General features: G+C 31.7%; 1 protein-coding gene across 5 annotated transcripts in view; it reads right to left on the bottom strand.

Annotated features, from left to right (window-relative positions):
* Positions 1-19,885, bottom strand: part of LOC143053849 (uncharacterized) — a 147,975-nt gene that overhangs the window by 35,140 nt on the left and 92,950 nt on the right. For 4 of the 5 annotated variants that reach the window (XM_076226635.1, XM_076226632.1, XM_076226633.1 and 1 more), the window contains 10 exons: positions 15,362-15,516; positions 12,130-12,208; positions 11,114-11,192; positions 10,425-10,608; positions 9,818-9,951; positions 9,136-9,324; positions 8,120-8,269; positions 6,660-6,805; positions 5,665-5,763; positions 3,219-3,358 (listed from right to left, as the gene is read on the bottom strand). In XM_076226635.1, coding sequence (XP_076082750.1) covers positions 3,219-3,358; positions 5,665-5,763; positions 6,660-6,805; positions 8,120-8,269; positions 9,136-9,324; positions 9,818-9,951; positions 10,425-10,608; positions 11,114-11,192; positions 12,130-12,208; positions 15,362-15,516 — 1,355 coding nt within the window. Of the gene's footprint in view, positions 1-3,218; positions 3,359-4,896; positions 4,909-5,664; positions 5,764-6,659; positions 6,806-8,119; positions 8,270-9,135; positions 9,325-9,817; positions 9,952-10,424; positions 10,609-11,113; positions 11,193-12,129; positions 12,209-15,361; positions 15,517-19,885 lie in introns of all 5 variants that reach the window. The other variant, XM_076226634.1, reaches the window with a different exon arrangement.

Here is a 19,885-nt window from a genome sequence, read left to right as displayed (position 1 = left end):
TAGTATTTATAGGGGAGTATAGAAAGCTACGTAGTGTGTTTTATTGTTGTAGTGTCTATAGGGGAATATAGAAAGCTACGTAGTGTGTTTTATTGTTGTAGTGTCTATAGGGGAATATAGAAAGCTACGTAGTGTGTTTTATTGTTGTAGTATTTATAGGGGAGTATAGAAAGCTACGTAGTGTGTTTTATTGTTGTAGTGTCTATAGGGGAATATAGAAAGCTACGTAGTGTGTTTTATTGTTGTAGTGTCTATAGGGGAATATAGAAAGCTACGTAGTGTGTTTTATTGTTGTAGTATTTATAGGGGAGTATAGAAAGCTACGTAGTGTGTTTTATTGTTGTAGTGTCTATAGGGGAATATAGAAAGCTACGTAGTGTGTTTTATTGTTGTAGTGTCTATAGGGGAATATAGAAAGCTACGTAGTGTGTTTTATTGTTGTAGTGTCTATAGGGGAATATAGAAAGCTACGTAGTGTGTTTTATTGTTGTAGTGTCTATAGGGGAATATAGAAAGCTACGTAGTGTGTTTTATTGTTGTAGTATTTATAGGGGAGTATAGAAAGCTACGTAGTGTGTTTTATTGTTGTAGTGTCTATAGGGGAGTATAGAAAGCTACGTAGTGTGTTTTATTGTTGTAGTATCTATAGGGGAATATAGAAAGCTACGTAGTGTGTTTTATTGTTGTAGTGTCTATAGGGGAGTATGGAAAGCTACGTAGTGTGTTTTATTGTTGTAGTATTTATAGGGGAGTATAGAAAGCTACGTAGTGTGTTTTATTGTTGTAGTGTCTATAGGGGAATATAGAAAGCTACGTAGTGTGTTTTATTGTTGTAGTATTTATAGGGGAGTATAGAAAGCTACGTAGTGTGTTTTATTGTTGTAGTGTCTATAGGGGAATATAGAAAGCTACGTAGTGTGTTTTATTGTTGTAGTATTTATAGGGGAGTATAGAAAGCTACGTAGTGTGTTTTATTGTTGTAGTATTTATAGGGGAATATAGAAAGCTACGTAGTGTGTTTTATTGTTGTAGTGTCTATAGGGGAATATAGAAAGCTACGTAGTGTGTTTTATTGTTGTAGTGTCTATAGGGGAGTATAGAAAGCTACGTAGTGTGTTTTATTGTTGTAGTGTCTATAGGGGAGTATAGAAAGCTATGTAGTGTGTTTTATTGTTGTAGTGTCTATAGGGGAATATAGAAAGCTACGTAGTGTGTTTTATTGTTGTAGTGTCTATAGGGGAGTATAGAAAGCTACGTAGTGTGTTTTATTGTTGTAGTGTCTATAGGGGAACATAGAAAGCTACTATTGTATTTTATTGTTGTAGTATCTATAGGGGAATATAGAAAGCTACGTAGTGTGTTTTATTGTTGTAGTGTCTATAGGGGAGTATGGAAAGCTACGTAGTGTGTTTTATTGTTGTAGTATTTATAGGGGAGTATAGAAAGCTACGTAGTGTGTTTTATTGTTGTAGTGTCTATAGGGGAATATAGAAAGCTACGTAGTGTGTTTTATTGTTGTAGTATTTATAGGGGAGTATAGAAAGCTACGTAGTGTGTTTTATTGTTGTAGTATTTATAGGGGAGTATAGAAAGCTACGTAGTGTGTTTTATTGTTGTAGTATTTATAGGGGAGTATAGAAAGCTACGTAGTGTGTTTTATTGTTGTAGTGTCTATAGGGGAATATAGAAAGCTACGTAGTGTGTTTTATTGTTGTAGTATTTATAGGGGAGTATAGAAAGCTACGTAGTGTGTTTTATTGTTGTAGTGTCTATAGGGGAATATAGAAAGCTACGTAGTGTGTTTTATTGTTGTAGTGTCTATAGGGGAGTATGGAAAGCTACGTAGTGTGTTTTATTGTTGTAGTGTCTATAGGGGAATATAGAAAGCTACGTAGTGTGTTTTATTGTTGTAGTGTCTATAGGGGAATATAGAAAGCTACGTAGTGTGTTTTATTGTTGTAGTGTCTATAGGGGAGTATAGAAAGCTACGTAGTGTGTTTTATTGTTGTAGTGTCTATAGGGGAGTATAGAAAGCTACGTAGTGTGTTTTATTGTTGTAGTGTCTATAGGGGAGTATAGAAAGCTACGTAGTGTGTTTTATTATTGTAGTGTCTATAGGGGAGTATAGAAAGCTACATAGTGTGTTTTATTGTTGTAGTATTTATAGGGGAGTATAGAAAGCTACGTAGTGTGTTTTATTGTTGTAGTATTTATAGGGGAGTATAGAAAGCTACGTAGTGTGTTTTATTGTTGTAGTATTTATAGGGGAGTATAGAAAGCTACGTAGTGTGTTTTATTATTGTAGTGTCTATAGGGGAATATAGAAAGCTACGTAGTGTGTTTTATTGTTGTAGTATTTATAGGGGAGTATAGAAAGCTACGTAGTGTGTTTTATTGTTGTAGTATTTATAGGGGAGTATAGAAAGCTACGTAGTGTGTTTTATTGTTGTAGTGTCTATAGGGGAATATAGAAAGCTACTTAGTGTATTTTATTGTTGTAGTATTTATAGGAAAATATAGAAAGCTGCTTGGTGTTTTTTAATTGTGGTTCATGAGTTGTCTCCCCTTGACTAACCATTATAGAACCAGTGCTTTAAGTGTTTATATTGCTGAAGTAGTCTCCTTTGGCTACACTCAATAGCAATACTAGGTTATTAAAGGGCAACAAACAAAGTAGTCTCAGTGTGACAACCTTTTACATTTCTATATTGACAATAACATTTCTGTTTATCTCTCCATTTATTCATGACTTTAAGTTTAATATTGTATCATGTTCCTATATCCTTGTACTTTTGTGACTTGTAAGTATTACCATTTTTTTTTCATAGGCGGATCGAGGCCCCCCCCCCCCCCCCCCCCATTCGTTGGCAAAATTTGGTTGATTATATAGGGAAACATTGAAACATGACTGGATCGGGCCCCCTCTTAGGTCAGGCAGCGGGCCCCCCCTTAGGAAAAGTTCTGGATCCGCCACTGTTTTTTACCATTTTTATACTTTCCATGAATCACACCTGTATTATTACTACATGTACCTGTATTATTAATACAATTATAACATTTTTGTCTCCCTTCATCATTGACCTAAAATTTGGTAATTTAGGTCGCTGCATCTGCATGACCTATTTATTACTTACCTGTATTGTTTAGAACATTTTAGTCTGCCTTCATTATTAACCGTGGTAATTTAGGTTGCTGCATCACATTTCTTTATTACTCACCTGTATTATTAATAACATTTTTGTCTCCCCTCATCATTGACTTAAAGTTTGGTAATTTAGGTCGCTCCATCAAACCTCGTTGTTCCATGACTTGCTGTGTAACATATCTCGTTAGTTCTAACACCATTTCTGACTGTTTCCTGTTAAAACAATAATTAGTAAAAAATTATCATTAGAAAAGTAGTTCACAAAAGATGACTCATAATTGGATATAAAGTTCTTCTGAATAAATTGTAGCCTGACTTATTCATCACAGACAACAGACACAAAAGACAAAAGGCCAACACACTAAAAGTAAATAAAACAAACTTGAAAAACACTTGAACCAGAAAATGTATGAATATAGGTTCCATACCTGCCAACATTTCAAAATGCCCATGTGTGTTTTATGTGTAAAATGGCTCTCCATTTTAGTCCTACACAACCTTTAAAGGGGCATCAAAATTTATTTTAATGTTGTTTATTTGCTTCTTCATACTTAAAAAAGATACACCCATGGTAAAATTAATTTGTTGTATCAAAATGTGGACAAAACTGCTTTTTCAAGATGTCCTAATGGGAGCTTCCATGGGGAAAATACCCAGAAAATAGTGACATTTAGCAGGTATTAGATTCTACCATGGCATTGAGTGTGATATGATATGTCTCCACTTTATTCAATTTTCGAATTTCAACTGTCAATTGTGAAAAAATACGGTATGATGGTTGAACCTAGCAGTTTCTTTAAATTAGTTGAAAGCTATATACAGACAAACTTTTCCCATATCTGGGAAATAATAAAAGTTCTCTATACCTGACTCCATTAGGCATGATCAACATGGCATCGTTATCTTTTTGCATGATATCAGGATGGGAATTTTAAAGGACAGCAAGAAAATTTGATGTCATTATTGAATTTTAACCAATATATAAAAAAACTGAGATTAGTGGATAAGAATTAGAGAATTTATTGGTTTAATAGTTTACTTGTATTTTCCAATGTTGTATATAAAGTCTCCTCCATAAGTGAGGGAGATATGTCAATCAAACAGTAAGTGTGTATTGATTCAAACTTCAAACTGAAATGTAGAGTGAAAAGTAACCAATCACAGCCTTGTTAGTACAAAATAGATTATTTTAGATGGTGCAAGGGATACATGTATAATATACTGATAGGTACACATTAATTCAAACTGATTAAAATACAAATTATGTGTCCAAACTTTGCCTACAATGATCTGACAACTCTCCATTCTACTTTTTGTTCTGGTAATTTACATCAGCCAATATAAAAAAGAAGATGTGGTATGATTGCCAATGAGACAACTATCCACAAAAGACCAAAATGACACAAACATTAACAATTATAGGTCACCGTACGGCCTTCAACAATGAGCAAAGCCCATGCCGCATAGTCAGCTATAAAAGGCCTTGATAAGACAATGTAAATCAATTCAAACGAGAAAACTAACGGCCTTATTATGTATAAAAAAAAAAAAAAAAAAAAAATGAACGAAAAGTATTGGAAAGAGTGTATCATTTGAACAAAACCAGAGGATGTAGAAAAGTATTGAAAATAAAACGTAAGAATGGGGTGTTGTCAGATCATTGTAAGCCAGGCATGGACACAGGAATTTAATCAGATTGATATTAATTTAGAGTACGACTCAAAGAGGTGACTGGATTCAAATCTCCTTACCGCTTTCTCTTACTGTAAAAATAAACTTCCTTATTTCAACACCTTAACTACAGCCAGGTGAGTTCAAATTTCTACTTTACACAAAAGCTTGAAGACCCTGTGCTTACTGCTATTGTTTCACTTGATGGTACTATTGTTTAATATCTCATTGGCCTGTTATAACAGTGTTCTTATCTTTTAATGGACTAATGATTCATAAAAAAGTACCTCACTTGATGGTACTATTGTTTAATATCTCATTGGCCTGTTATAACAGTGTTCTTTTAATGGACTAATGATTCATAAAAAAGTAGCAGTAACTGTCCTCAGAGTCTGATTCACAATGCATTAGGTTCCAGCATTTTCTAAATATGTTTTTACATTCAAAATACACTTCTATCAATTCTTTGATGTTAATTAGCACTTTAGAAAACTTTAATTCAACAAGCTTAAAGGAAGTCAGTTTCATTTTAAATTTATTTATGTTGACTCATTTTGAAAAGGTAGGTTACATTGGTTAAATGATTTAAATCATCAAAATAGTGGACATAGAACATAATGTGTTATGGTATGCCATAAAACATGCAACAATCAAAAGTCTATAGAAATTGTTTAACCTTGAAAAGTGCCCAAGGTTATCTCCAGTTTTAGTTTGGGTTTATGTTACTCTTTCTAAAGTTTTGGTTTTGTGAACTGTAGTTATTCTTACTATTGTTTGTTTTTTTGATTCCTAAAAATTTGGTAAATTATGCTAATCTTCTATTGAAACCAAGTGACCTCTGAACTTACGCATTATTTTCCTGTGTTCTCTGATATTCTAGCACTGTTTGTGATAAGACTTTTCCCATCTCTTGAAAATCATGCACATTAAAATGGCGATATTCATTTCTGAAATTAAATTAAAATTAAAGTTCAATCTCATGAAAGTGTCATAGTTATACACAATATCATCATACATTTGTAAGACAATTCACCGTTTCAGAATCTAATGCATCCTGGGTAATATTTTCAAGTGTACACCAAAACGTCCTGATTGGTTAAAAATGTCATAAACAATGAAAATTTAACCAATGACGTGACGTTATTTTCATTTTGGGGTACGAACAATGAAATTACCCATGATGCTTTAGATTCTGAAACGGCCAATTGATCGAAGATTATTTTAGTAAAACAATATTTTATTTGCCACTCAAGGATAGCCTTAATGAGAATTAATCATATTTTAAATTGTACATAATATACTAGATTTTAGGTTGACTGAATAAAATAGATAATGGAAATGGGAATGTGTAAAAGAGAAAACAACCGACCATAATATATATTAAAGTTATTTATTGTTTGAATAACATTCAATTCTAATTTAATGAAATATGAAGAATATGTATAAGCTCATAGTTCATTAATTATACATAGCTTCCTGAATATGACCTACAGAATTAGACTTATTACCAGGTTTGTACTAACATTATTAACACAACGGGTGCCACGTGTGTGGCAGGATCAGCTAACCACTTCAGAACACCTGACACCACCCCCAGTTTTTGGTGGGGTTTGTGCTGCTCAGTCTTAAGTTTTCTATCTTGTGTACTACAGTTTGCCTGTGTATCTGTTTGTCTTTTTCTTTTTAAGCCATGTTATTGTCAGTTTATGTTGTGAGTTTAAATGTCCCTCTGGTATATTTTGCCTCTCTTTTCAACATTAAACTAATGAAAATGTCTTTGTCAAGCCTACATTTTAAATATATTACTCTGGATCATAAAATTTGAATGTTAAAACAGACTTACTTATTCATAATTGTTCCACTAAACGTAGCTTCTAATGTAAAACTATTGAGTATTTTAAATTGCCTCCACATTACAACTCGACCAGTGGATTCTTTGCACCGTTTTATATTAAATTTACAGGATTTGAAGGCAAACTTGTCAGGAGCCTGAAATAAAGATTAAATTTACAGGATTTGAAGGCAAACTTGTCAGGAGCCTGAAATAAAGATTAAATTTACAGGATTTGAAGGCAAACTTGTCAGGAGCCTGAAATAAAGATTAAATTTATAGGATTTGAAGGCAAACTTGTCAGGAGCCTGAAATAAAGATTAAATTTAATTTACAGGATTTGAAGGCAAACTTGTCAGGAGCCTGAAATAAAGATTAAATTTACAGGATTTGAAGGCAAACTTGTCAGGAGCCTGAAATAAAGATTAAATTTACAGGATTTGAAGGCAAACTTGTCAGGAGCCTGAAATAAAGATTAAATTTACAGGATTTGAAGGCAAACTTGTCAGGAGACTGAAATAAAGATTAAATTTACAGGATTTGAAGGCAAACTTGTCAGGAGCCTGAAATAAAGACTAAATTTACAGGATTTGAAGGCAAACTTGTCAGGAGCCTGTAATAAAGACTAAATTGATTCTTAGAACAACAATAACATTGTAACTTTTATCTAATAAATCACTTTTACAAAATAAAATTGACAATGGAAATGTGGAATGATTTAAAGAGACAACAACCCGACCCCAGAACAGACAACAGCAGAAGGTCACAAAAGCATTCTTTCAACCTATTTTCTTTGAAAACTTCATCTGGATTAGTTACTGTTGTCAATAGATATAGGAAGATGTGGTATGAGTGCCAATGAGACAACTCTCCATCCAAATAACAATCCATAAAAGTAAACCATCATGGGTCAATGTACGGCCTTCAACATTGTCAAGTCTTGACAGTGTAACAGAAGTAATATTTACCAACATATCACAAGAAACATGGCAAGTGTCACATGTGGAACAGTGTTATTTGTTGTTGTAATGTTTATGGAATAAAAGTGTGTTATTACTATCTGTTAATTGTTTTTATTCAATATTTTCATCTCCGCCATAAAACAACTTTATTATAAGCTTGCTGTTTGATCTGAGTCAAGGCTCCATGTTAACCAATAATGGTTTACTTTTACAAATTGTGACTTGGATGGATAGTTGTCTCATTGGCACTCATACCACATCTTCTTATATCTATTTAAAATAATCTGAGTTATCTTCCCTTCATTTATGTTATGACGATATTTTTTTGTATTCTTGTGTTTCATTTTTCTCATGTGCTTTAATTTGTCTATATGTCTTTTTGTTTTTCTTCGTTGACATATTTGTTTGTTTTTATAGAGATTAAGATTTTAACATCTCTTAAATTTTTGACATTATCACTATTTTGAATTTATAAAACAGCTTCAATCCATCATTTCGCTATGTACCCACCTTCTGGGACATTAACCAACCAAATAATCTCTCATTAAGGAATGATTTAGCAGCACCAAGTCCATTGACATCTTCCTCTGAGGTATTATTGCCGTACATGAACACATTATGTTTCCGACTGTGTCCGTGTAAATCACAATATAATAAAATCTGAAAGTAGAGAAAGTAGAGAAACGTTATGGTAATGATTGCAATAAAAAGAAACAAATAACAAAGAATGACTTATTTCTTATATTGTCTATATGAAATATTTGTCACTGAACGTTAATGTCTTAAGCGATGCAATACAATTGGAATATATAATATCTTGTTTTCAAAGCTTATATATGTAGGGTTTTCTCCAATTCAATCATGCTTGTTTAGTTTCAGTTTAAAAGTTTTTGGTTTTAAGATTTTTAGACTATAAAAACATTTACATGACACACTATACTCAGTGTTACCTGCTGAAAACATGCCCCCTACACATCAAATTTAAATTAACTTAAAAGACATGTGCTCTACACTAAATTAAATATTTACATTTGAGAACATATGTACCCTTTACATCATATTAAATATTTGCATTAAGACATATGTATAACACTAAAACAAATATTACATTTAATAACATGCCCTCTACATATCAAATTCAATATTAGCTTTAAAAAAACTCATGCTATACACTAAATTAAATATTAACATTAAAGAAAATGTGTCTTACACTTAAATTGGAAATCACATTTAAAAATGTAAAGCAAGCTTACTTCGTGTCTTTCCAGTATTTTTTCTATAAGTGTTTTTGTATGCCATTCTGTGGGAAAACTTTCTTTACGTGGATGTATAAAGCCTACTTACTTCGTGTCTTTCCAGTATTTTTTCTATAAGTGTTTTTGTATGCCATACTGTGGAGAAACTTTCTTTACGTGGATGTATAAAGCCTACTTACTTCGTGTCTTTCCAGTATTTTTTCTATAAGTGTTTTTGTATGCCATACTGTGGAGAAACTTTCTTTACGTGGATGTATAAAGCCTACTTACTTCGTGTCTTTCCAGTATTTTTTCTATAAGTGTTTTTGTATGCCATACTGTAGGGAAACTTTCTTTACGTGGATGTCTGTAATTTCTATTTAAATCTCTAGCAGCCAATGAACACCTATAATTCCCCACTATCACACCGTCAGGATTTAACATCGGTACAATTTTAAATATAAACCTATTGCGAAGTTCCTGTGGAGAAAAGACAGATAAGTTTATATACTATATGAATATGCTATACTGTAAAATTAGAAATTTGTGCATAATTTATATTATTGTAATTGTTTAATAACAGACACAATAATAATTGTTGCAAATTACAGAGAGGCACAGTACAAATATGTTTAAAATCTAAAGCATTAGTATTTCTGTGCAACCTATCCCACACTTTTGCAATGATAAAAACATCCCCCAAAAAATATCTGAATTTTATGTTACTGAATCTATACAAAATCATGTTTACTGGTAGATTAATCTGTAAATAGATTTTTGTCACTTGCATACAGAGACTAGAGATATTTATAAACTGTCAAGAAAAAAAGTTGCTTGCTTCAAAATAGTGAGTTACCATACATGGAGAGAGCTTTTATAGAATGTGACTGTTGCTTAATCCTTTTTATATCTTTATGAATAAAATATGTTTAAAATCAAATCTTGCATCAAAATAATGTAGTTGACAACTGACCTTAGCGACCGGGTCACTAGAGGTTATGTACTCTAAGAGTCCTTTCATCATCCAGCTCGCCTGTGTTTCCCCGGGATGAACTCTGGCAGTGATGACAACAAACTTCTTCTTGTGTTGTTCCTCCTTAGATGCACCTAGATATAGAAACAGTAAATATAGGTCACAGCAACCCAAATGTAATTATAAATTATTCAATCATGATTAATTACCTTTAAATCTATTACGAAATCAACAATTATTAAAGGAATGACTGTAATATTTTTCCTGTCTGAAAAATATGTGGTGCTAACTGAATTATCCACTTAGAGGTTCATTCAAAGTATGCACCACATTAAAAAAAATGTTCCTGACGTCACAGCCACATGTCAAAATTATGTCTATGAGCTGATAGACAATACACTGTGATCCAGATGACTTGTTACCAAAATATCTTGAACTAAACTAACAATTATTTCTTCTTGAAACTATGGCAATAAAAACATCTACTTCCAGCCAAATTAGCACATAACTATGGCAATAAAAACATCTACTTCCAGCCAAATTGGCACATAACTATGCCAATAAAAACATCTACTTCCAGTCAAATTAGCATATAAATTGTACATACCAAAATTAGAGACTGTTACAAGAAAACAACTATTTCCAGCTCGTGTTTCACACAAGACTTCTCTCTTCATACATTCCTTTCTGTCTGGTGCGTTGATTAGGGAGTCTAAATCCTCCTTTAAATCTGTAAATGTGTAGGGATAACAATGGGCCAGATAACAAGCATCTTCTTCATGTGGGAAATCCTGAAAAATATACAATTTAAATAAAAAATAGGTAGCAAGCATCATCTTCATGTGGAAAACCCTTAAAATATATAGTAATTATCAACTTATCAGTGGTAATTATCAATTGTTCATGTCTGTCATGTGTGTTTTTCATAAATTTTTTTGTTATAATTTAGGCCGTTAGTTTCCTCATTTGTATTTTACATTTTTCATGTTGGTTTATTTAAAGCCAACTATAATTATGGGTTATTCTCATTGTGAAGGTACAATTAAGAAACATCATCCTCATCATCAAGCTAGCCAAGGATGAACATGTCTCATCTTCACTCTTGGCAGATTAAGATATAGTTTGTGTAATCTTCAACAGATAGAAGTCACGCCTACTCTGACGACATCGTTCTTGACCAATAGCAGCACTTCTATAGTACATGTGTTAGTAGTGTGGTGAAATGTTTTGTTAAGACTTGTGCTATAATCTAGTGGTAACATTTGTTGATTGTATTTTACTGCTTATTTGACTTACCATTTGCCATTCCAACATGTAGTATGCTATTCCTCGTGTCAGTAAGGGGCAGTGTAAATGCATGACATTACGAGAGTAACTGAAAGAAAAGTTAAAATGACTATGATTTATTCACATTGCAAATCAAAGGACTTTTGTTTATTATCAGAGTTTACCACCTTTATGTTCACCTTCATATATTTGTCTTGTGGAGGGTGCTGTATTGTCAGTATGTGAGTTTATTTACAACCACTTGGTCGATGCCACTGCTGGTGGAGATTTATTTACCCGAGGGTATCACAAGCCCAGTAGTTAGCACTTTTTGTGCTGACATGAATTGTCATTGATATGATTATATTTATAAACTTACTGTTTACAAATTTTTGAAATTTTTGAAATACTAAGGCTTTTCTACCTCAGGCATAGATTACCTTAGCTGTATTTGGCAAAACTTTTAGGATTTTTGGTTCTCAATGCTCTTCAACTTCGTACTTTATTTGGCCTTTTAAAAAAGAATTTTGATTCGAGCGTCACTGATGAGTCTTTTGTAGACGAAACGCGTGTCTGCCGTATATACTCAATTTAGTCCTGGTATCTATCATCAGTTTATTGTCAAAATTCAAATCGTTGCTCATTAGAAGTCATATACGACAACTTCTAAATCTTTTTTTTATATAGAACCAATATTATTTTCCTATAACTAGCATTATAATGTTCCTAATAATCTGACTTAAGCAAAACGCTCAACATTGAAATATGCTAATAAATTCAAAGTCACTGAACATGATGATGCCCTTATATAAATTTTTGATTTAACTCTACATAGAGCTGAAAGATGGGAGGTAGAATTGACACATTGACATGCACTACTTTCAGGAGTTAGTTTACCAAAAACAAAATTTGTTTCCTCCACTCAAGAATTTGTAAAACTGGAATTAAAAGCTTATAAACAATATAAACCAACAAGTCCAATAAGGGGAGATAACTAATGTCCAATAAGGGGAGATAACTTATGTTCAATAAGGGGAGATAACTACCTTATATGATGACCTGCTCTCATCCATCCTCGACCAAGTAACTTGGCTTCTTTCTCTGAGTATTGCAATGGACGCATGCCTGAAATAAATATCAACAAAATAGACTAAATGCTAAATTGTTAGTTATTGAGGGTATCAACAGTTAAGTAGTCGAGAGCCACTGGCCTTTGTTAGTAAGTTTTCTTTAAATTTTGATAATATATGTTCTGGTGTAAAGTGTGACATCCCATTTTTGATGAAAATTACATCTTTTCCAGATATGCCACAATGAGACGTTGTGACAAATTATATTTGACATTAGCAACATGATTTCCTTCACTGTAATTGTATCTCATGCCTTTAAGATTAATATTGAAGTCAAACACACCTGCCAATTTAGTTTTTTTTATCAGAACATTGTTTTGTTGCACAAGTTCAATGCCTATCAAAAATTCATAACTGGAAGACAGCACAAATTATATAAATGAAGATGGACATGATTACATGTGACCTTTAACAAAGTGCAACAATAAATTACAAAGAATGGTTCATAACTTTAGTTAGGTAGAAAACAAGTGCAGTTAAACTAGTGGTAACACTAAACTGTTTCTAATTTGAGAATTTTTTTACAAAATTAGAATGGATAAAATCTAGAGAGCTATAAATCAGATTGTCTTTAAAACAAAATATTTATTATTATCGTGTTACCAGGAGTAAATGAAGCGAGCCTAATGACGATACTGACACTTATTAAGTTCGTTAAATATTTATACAAAACTTAATACGTAGATTTGAAAGTCCATATCAAATATCTTTTTGTATAAATATTTACTTTGTTAATGGATTAAATCAATTAATGTCATGCTTGTCCTTTGATCATGCTGATATTTATCCCTTAAGAATATTTGTACATATATTGTTTGTATAAACAGGGTTTTAATGTTTACTCGGTTAGACATTGGTCAGTTCCAATGAAATTGTTCTTTATATTATAGATTTGAACTCAATATAAAATAAAATGTTTGTTATAGCTGAAGAAATTATGACCATAAACAAAGTATTGTCAAAGCTGACGAAATTGTGAGATGGCAACTAATTCTACTGAGTATAGCCTTCATTTATATGACTACTGTATGCATGAGCAAGTCAAGATAACAATTGTATGGTCATGATTGAACATTTTTGATGGTCTATTTTAAAATAATTTAAACAAGAATGTGTCCACAGTACACGGATGCCCCACTCACACTATCATTTTCTATGTTTAAAGGACTGTGAAATTGGAAAAAATTCTCTAATTTGGCATTAAAATTAGAATGATCTTATCAAAGGGAACATGTATACTAAGTTTCAAGTTGATTGGACTTCTACTTTATCAAAAACTACCTTGACCAAAAACTTTAACCTGAAATTTGCACTATCATTTTCTATGTTCAGTGAACTGTAAAATTGGGGTCAAAACTCTAATTTGGCATTTAAATTAGAAAGATCATATCATAGGGCACATGTATACTAAGTTTCAAGTTGATTGGACTTCAACTTCATCAAAAACTACCTTGACCAAAAACTTTAACCTGAAGCCAAAAACTTTAACCTGAAATTTGCACTATCATTTTCTATGTTCAGTGAACCGTAAAATTGGGGTCAAAACTCTAATTTGGCATTTAAATTAGAAAGATCATATCATAGGGCACATGTATACTAAGTTTCAAGTTGATTGGACTTCAACTTCATCAAAAACTACCTTGACCAAAAACTTTAACCTGAAATTTGCACTATCATTTTCTATGTTCAGTGAACCGTAAAATTGGGGTCAAAACTCTAATTTGGCATTTAAATTAGAAAGATCATATCATAGGGCACATGTATACTAAGTTTCAAGTTGATTGGACTTCAACTTCATCAAAAACTACCTTGACCAAAAACTTTAACCTGAAGCCAAAAACTTTAACCTGAAATTTGCACTATCATTTTCTATCAGTGAACCGTAAAATTGGGGTCAAAACTCTAATTTGGCATTTAAATTAGAAAGATCATATCATAAGGAACATGTGTACTAAGTTTCAAGTTGATTGGACTTCAACTTCATCAAAAACTACCTTGACCAAAAACTTTAACCTGAAGCGGGACAGACGGACGAACGAACAGACGAACGAACGAACGAACGAACGAACAGACGGACGAACGAACAGACGGACGAACGGACGCACAGACCAGAAAACATAATGCCCCTCTACTATCGTAGGTGGGGCATAAAAACTAAATTTGAGGTACTTTTTAGAAATTCCCTATCATAATGACTATGTATGTAAAGTTACAAATGGATGCAACTATAACTTCATCATAAACTACCTCGACCAAAAACTTTAACCTGGCAAAGAGCTGTTTCACACAATCTCATTTTCATGTTCAATGAACCATGAAATGAGGACCAAAACCTAAATTTGAAGTACTTTTTAGAAATTCCCTATTATAATGACTATGTATGTAAAGTTACAAATGGATGCAACTATAACTTCATCATAAACTACCTCGACCAAAAACTTTAACCTGACATGGGACAGACGGACGAACGGACGAACGAACAAACGAACGAACAGACGAACGAACAGACGGACGAACGGACGCACAGACCAGAAAACATAATGCCCCTACTACTATCGTAGACGGAGCATAAAAATCTTAGAGCTTGATATATGCTACCATCGGCGCTACCATCATCTCTTTATATGCATTTCACTCTTTTTTAATGTTAGGAATTAAACACATCCAAACATCCATTATACTAGATCCCCACAGAATAATATAACTTAGTTAGGTCCAGATCGTTTCAGTGTTTTAATAAAGTTTTTTTGTGGAAAGAACGACTGAAATGGACCTTATAACACCATATTAACAGGAAATATAGTTTAGTGACAGTCAGACAGAATTCTTGTTTTAGTACTATGGTTTAGACAGCTAGTTACATTTATATCTGTCATTAACCCTAAAATGTAAATAAACCTACCATAATTATATAAACTATCTCTTTTGAGGAGATTGACTATTCTAAACTTATACACCACAACCTTCAATGTATTTAAACCTACCATAATTATATAAACTATCTCTTTTGAGGAGATTGACTATTCTAAACTTATACACCACAACCTTCAATGTAAATAAACCTACCATAATTATATAAACTATCTCTTTTGAGGAGATTGACTATTCTAAACTTATACACCACAACCTTCAATGTAAATAAACCTACCATAATTATATAAACTATCTCTTTTGAGGAGATTGACTATTCTAAACTTGTACACCACACCAGGTACTGTGTTTGATACTCTGAAGTAATACCATTGTGTGTGTCTGTTAGTGTAGAGGTCAGTTTTCAGCACCAATTCATATTCAAACTGTCCTCTGTAATATAACAGAAAATATCATGTGTAAGACAAATAAATATGTGTACGAAAATATGTGTAAAACACATAAATATGTGCTTGGTTTATAACATGTGTAAAACAAATAAATATGTGTTTGGTTTATAACATGTGTTAAACAAATTGACATCAAACTGTCTTGTTTAAAACATGTGTAACAAAATATTACTATGTGTTTAATTTATAACATTTGTAACAAAATATTACTATGTGTTTAATTTATAACATTTGTAACAAAATATTACTATGTGTTTAATTTATAACATTTGTAACAAAATATTACTATGTGTTTAATTTATAACATTTGTAACAAAATATTACTATGTGTTTAGTTTATAACCTGTGTAACAAAATATTACTAATATATGTTTTGTTTATAATATTTGTAACAAAATATTAACTATGTGATTGGTTTATAACATTGTAGCCAAATAGAAATGTGTTTGATATATAACATTATAATAACAATGTAACAAAATATATATAACATTATAATAACAGTGTAACAAAATATATATAACTATATATGTTTGGTTTATTACACTGTAACAGAATGATGAATATGATGTGGCCATGGCAAAAAAATAATTAGATATTTTTTTTAATATAAAGTTATCATGTTTAAATATCAAATTTAAAGGGGCAAATAGTTTAGACCCACAGTGAACTGAAATGCTTTTTTTTTAATCTTATATTATCATTTTTAATATCTAATTTAACTAAACATATAGTTTCTCCCCATGACCGAAATGAAATATTTGTTTTAATCTAAAGTTATATTTTCAAATATCAAATTTAAATGAGCATGTACAACAAATGTCTTCTTTAGAAATAAAAGGATTTCAACTTCAACTTTTCTTTAAAAATGGTCCAATTTGTAATAGCTCTCAGCTGGATGTTTAAATTACTTTCTATTTTCAGGATCAAATTACAAATTTGTATGAAAGACAGGAAAAATTAATATAAGAAATATTTAAATATTTTGCATTAGACTGTAAAAAACACATTAAAATATAATTCAGGTCACTTTTTAACTTGTTCACCGATTTTAGCATGCACTTTATCATATCTAATGCTGTACAATTACAGAGTAAGTATTCAAATGACTTAAACTAGTTTTTGGTTCAAATAATAGAAAGCAAGGGAAAGAAAATAATATAGTGAATCATACATTGGCTTGACAGTGTCTTGCTTACAGGGGGCCTTGGTGGCTGAGTGGTCTATGTAGTTACTACTGTAATCATTAGCCAGTCAACACTGAGGTTGTGAGTTCAAACCCCGCTCTCGACTCATTGAATCTTAATTGTCAGTTTTCCTATCAAAGGTTGGTGGTTTTCTCCGGGCACTCCAGCTTCTTCCAACAATAAAAACTAGCCGCCATGAATTAGCCAAAATGTTGCATTTTTTTTTAAACCCACATGTAGTACAAAATGCAGAGGCACTTAAAAATGAATGTCTCACTTTAATAATGTTCGCTACAGACTATTCCAAAATAACAAGCTTTTAAAAAGTTATTTAAAAGTAACAAAAATAGCAACAACAAAAAAATGGGTCAGTGTTCTCTTTTTCGAGATATAAGTTATTGAAAATTTGGCGGGAAATAATTCTCTCTAGACTTTTCATATATTTAACATTGACACCTTATTTCTTACAACAACAATTGAAATAATAACAAGGATTTTATAAGATTTTCAAAGAAGATATTTTAAACTGATGTTTAATCAAATAATGGACAAAAAAGTAGGGGTTAATGGGCAATTTTTTTAAATGGCACTACATAGATAAAACCAGAGGATTCCAAATATCTAACAAATATTCAAAAACATGAGGATCGAACTTCCTCAACTCCAAAACATATAAATAACAGACATCCTGGAAATTAGTTATTGTTTGTAACAATAAGATCATGGTCTACTTGTTGAAATTAAAAGAGGGAATCATATATTAACTTGTTGAAATTAAAAGAGGGAATCATATATTAACAAGAAAAGTTTAACCCTATTACATGTTCTTGTCCGTCATGTGACTATCAAGATCATATGCCAGAATTATTTCTCTCCATACAAAAGATATCATTAAATTTCTTCTATAAAAGGTTTCAGTCATTATTAAATATAAATGATGGCATCTTTATAATATCTTACTAATTTCATTAATGTTTTAACAATTCAAATTTTACACTATATAACAATGGGTTTTCTTCCCATGTGAAATTTTAACAATTACAAACCAACAAAGGAAAGATAAATTTAATATATTTCAACAGCACTTACAATAATTGATGTTTTATACAATTTCAATCTATGTATAATTTGTTTAATTTGATTTTCAAAGTTATAATACATCATTTTACTATTGATCTGTTATTATCTATTTAAATTTCAACTTTAATTTTGTGATATTAAAAAGAAAGTTTGGCAACTAAGTATCTATGAGAATTTTACCCCCTAATGATTCACTCAACAGATAAATGACTTTCATTATAATATCCTTTTATCACAATAAAGAGCACTGGCAGTCTGCACGGTTATAGTCTGTCACTAGTCCGATGCCCCAGACTAGTAAAATTTCATTCAGACTAGTAAGTTTTTGCAAAACTTTGCTTGGCCCAATAAGAAAAATGTCAGAATATTGGTCTTCGGACTAGTAGTTGAAAAAGTTTTTGGTGCAGCTGGCTGGAGTTCTTTCAAATACAATTTCATAATTAAATTAAATTTTAAAGTTTTTGATCAATTAGTACAGTAACTGTATATCTAGCCATACTAAATGCCAATTTACTGTTGACCATAAATCTTTAGTCTTTCAGGTGAAAATAAGGTCAAATTGAAAGGGCACATGAGTGTAGAGGGAACCCTCCTAAATTATTGGACTCTTTAAATGGTCCGAGACCACAATTGTCGTCCCTTGATTTTCGTTGTTCACAAATATAGTCCCTAGTGTTGACAGTGGGTTACTTGCCATTAATTTTTATACCCCTTCCAAATTTATTTCTCCATGTTTAATGCCTCAAATTGCAAGTAGGGGGGTGAATTTACACTGTAAAAATATTTGGGTCCAGAATTTTAAAGGAAAGTAGTGATTTGGTCCAGCTGAAAAAGGTTGAAAATTAGCACTTCGGAAGCTGTCAAAAGATTTCAAGATGCCCTAAACATAAAATTGTGCATATTTTGAGTTAGAGCCGATGAAGTTTTCTATAATTTTGATATAATTTGTCCCAAAAGTAGTACAACACACTGTAAAAGTTTCTTTGAGAAAGCGCAGGTGGGATTTTTTTCATTTTCATTTATGTTCTAAAAGAAATGCACTACGAAATTAAAAACCAATTGTTCAGAGAACAATTGTAGGTCTTTCCACTAGAAAAGATCTTTTTTGATATTGAAATATTAAAAATCAGTTTAAAATGTTAGTTCCTATGGCTGTATGATGTATTTATATGAATTTAAAGCAAAGGTCAAAATCTAGAACGTCATATTAACCTATGACCTTGACCTCAATTTCAAGTTCACAAACCAAGGACCTTAAATCAAAAGACCCAAGGTCTTTAATATGTTTGGTTTATTAGTAATATCACTTTACGCGTAATTCTAAATGTAAGATGGGCAAAAACTCCTATTTATTGTCTGCGCACCCTTTCAATCAAAATATACAAGTAAGGACATGTCGCAACTAACAATTTATGAAAAATTATTTGTCGATATGTCATAAGGTATTTGAAAATCAATGAAAATAAGCCAAAATCAAAATTTAGAATATGACCTTGACCTTTGACCTTGACCTCATTTTTATTATTTTCGACCAAGGACCCCAAATCTAAAGACCCTATGTCTTTATCACTTATGGTTTACCATTTAGAAATGCATATCACTTTATTTAAGGGAAAAGGGGGAATAACTCTCATATGGAGTCTCCGTAAAGCTTCAGTCCAAATGAATATCCTAATCCTGAAGATGTAACGAGCAATTTGGTAAAATAAATTTGTCGTAATCTTTAACGGTTGCGAAGGAGTAGTGGCCACAAGAAAAACAGTGTTTGGGGAGATAACTCTTACAACGTAAAGTATTTTGTTACACAGTTGTAAATTTTTAAAGCTTATAAACTATACGATACCATATTCCAAATATCTAAGCGACATCTTTTGAAACATCAATAATACGCAAGAAAAAAAATTAGGCGGAAGAAAAAAAAAAAAAAAAATAATAATAATAATAATAATAATCAGAACAAATTCAATAGGTCTTTCCACGGAAAGGTGGAAAGACCTAATAATTGTGTTCTCGGACCAAATAGAATAGAAGACAATTGCATCTCAAACCAGTAAAAAATACTTCTGTTACATTTCTTTTGCTACA

The sequence above is a fragment of the Mytilus galloprovincialis genome, chromosome 12 (genome assembly GCF_965363235.1).
Source record: "Mytilus galloprovincialis chromosome 12, xbMytGall1.hap1.1, whole genome shotgun sequence".
Classification (NCBI taxonomy): Eukaryota; Metazoa; Mollusca; class Bivalvia; order Mytilida; family Mytilidae; genus Mytilus; species Mytilus galloprovincialis.
This window is presented reverse-complemented; position numbering and strand designations above follow the sequence as displayed.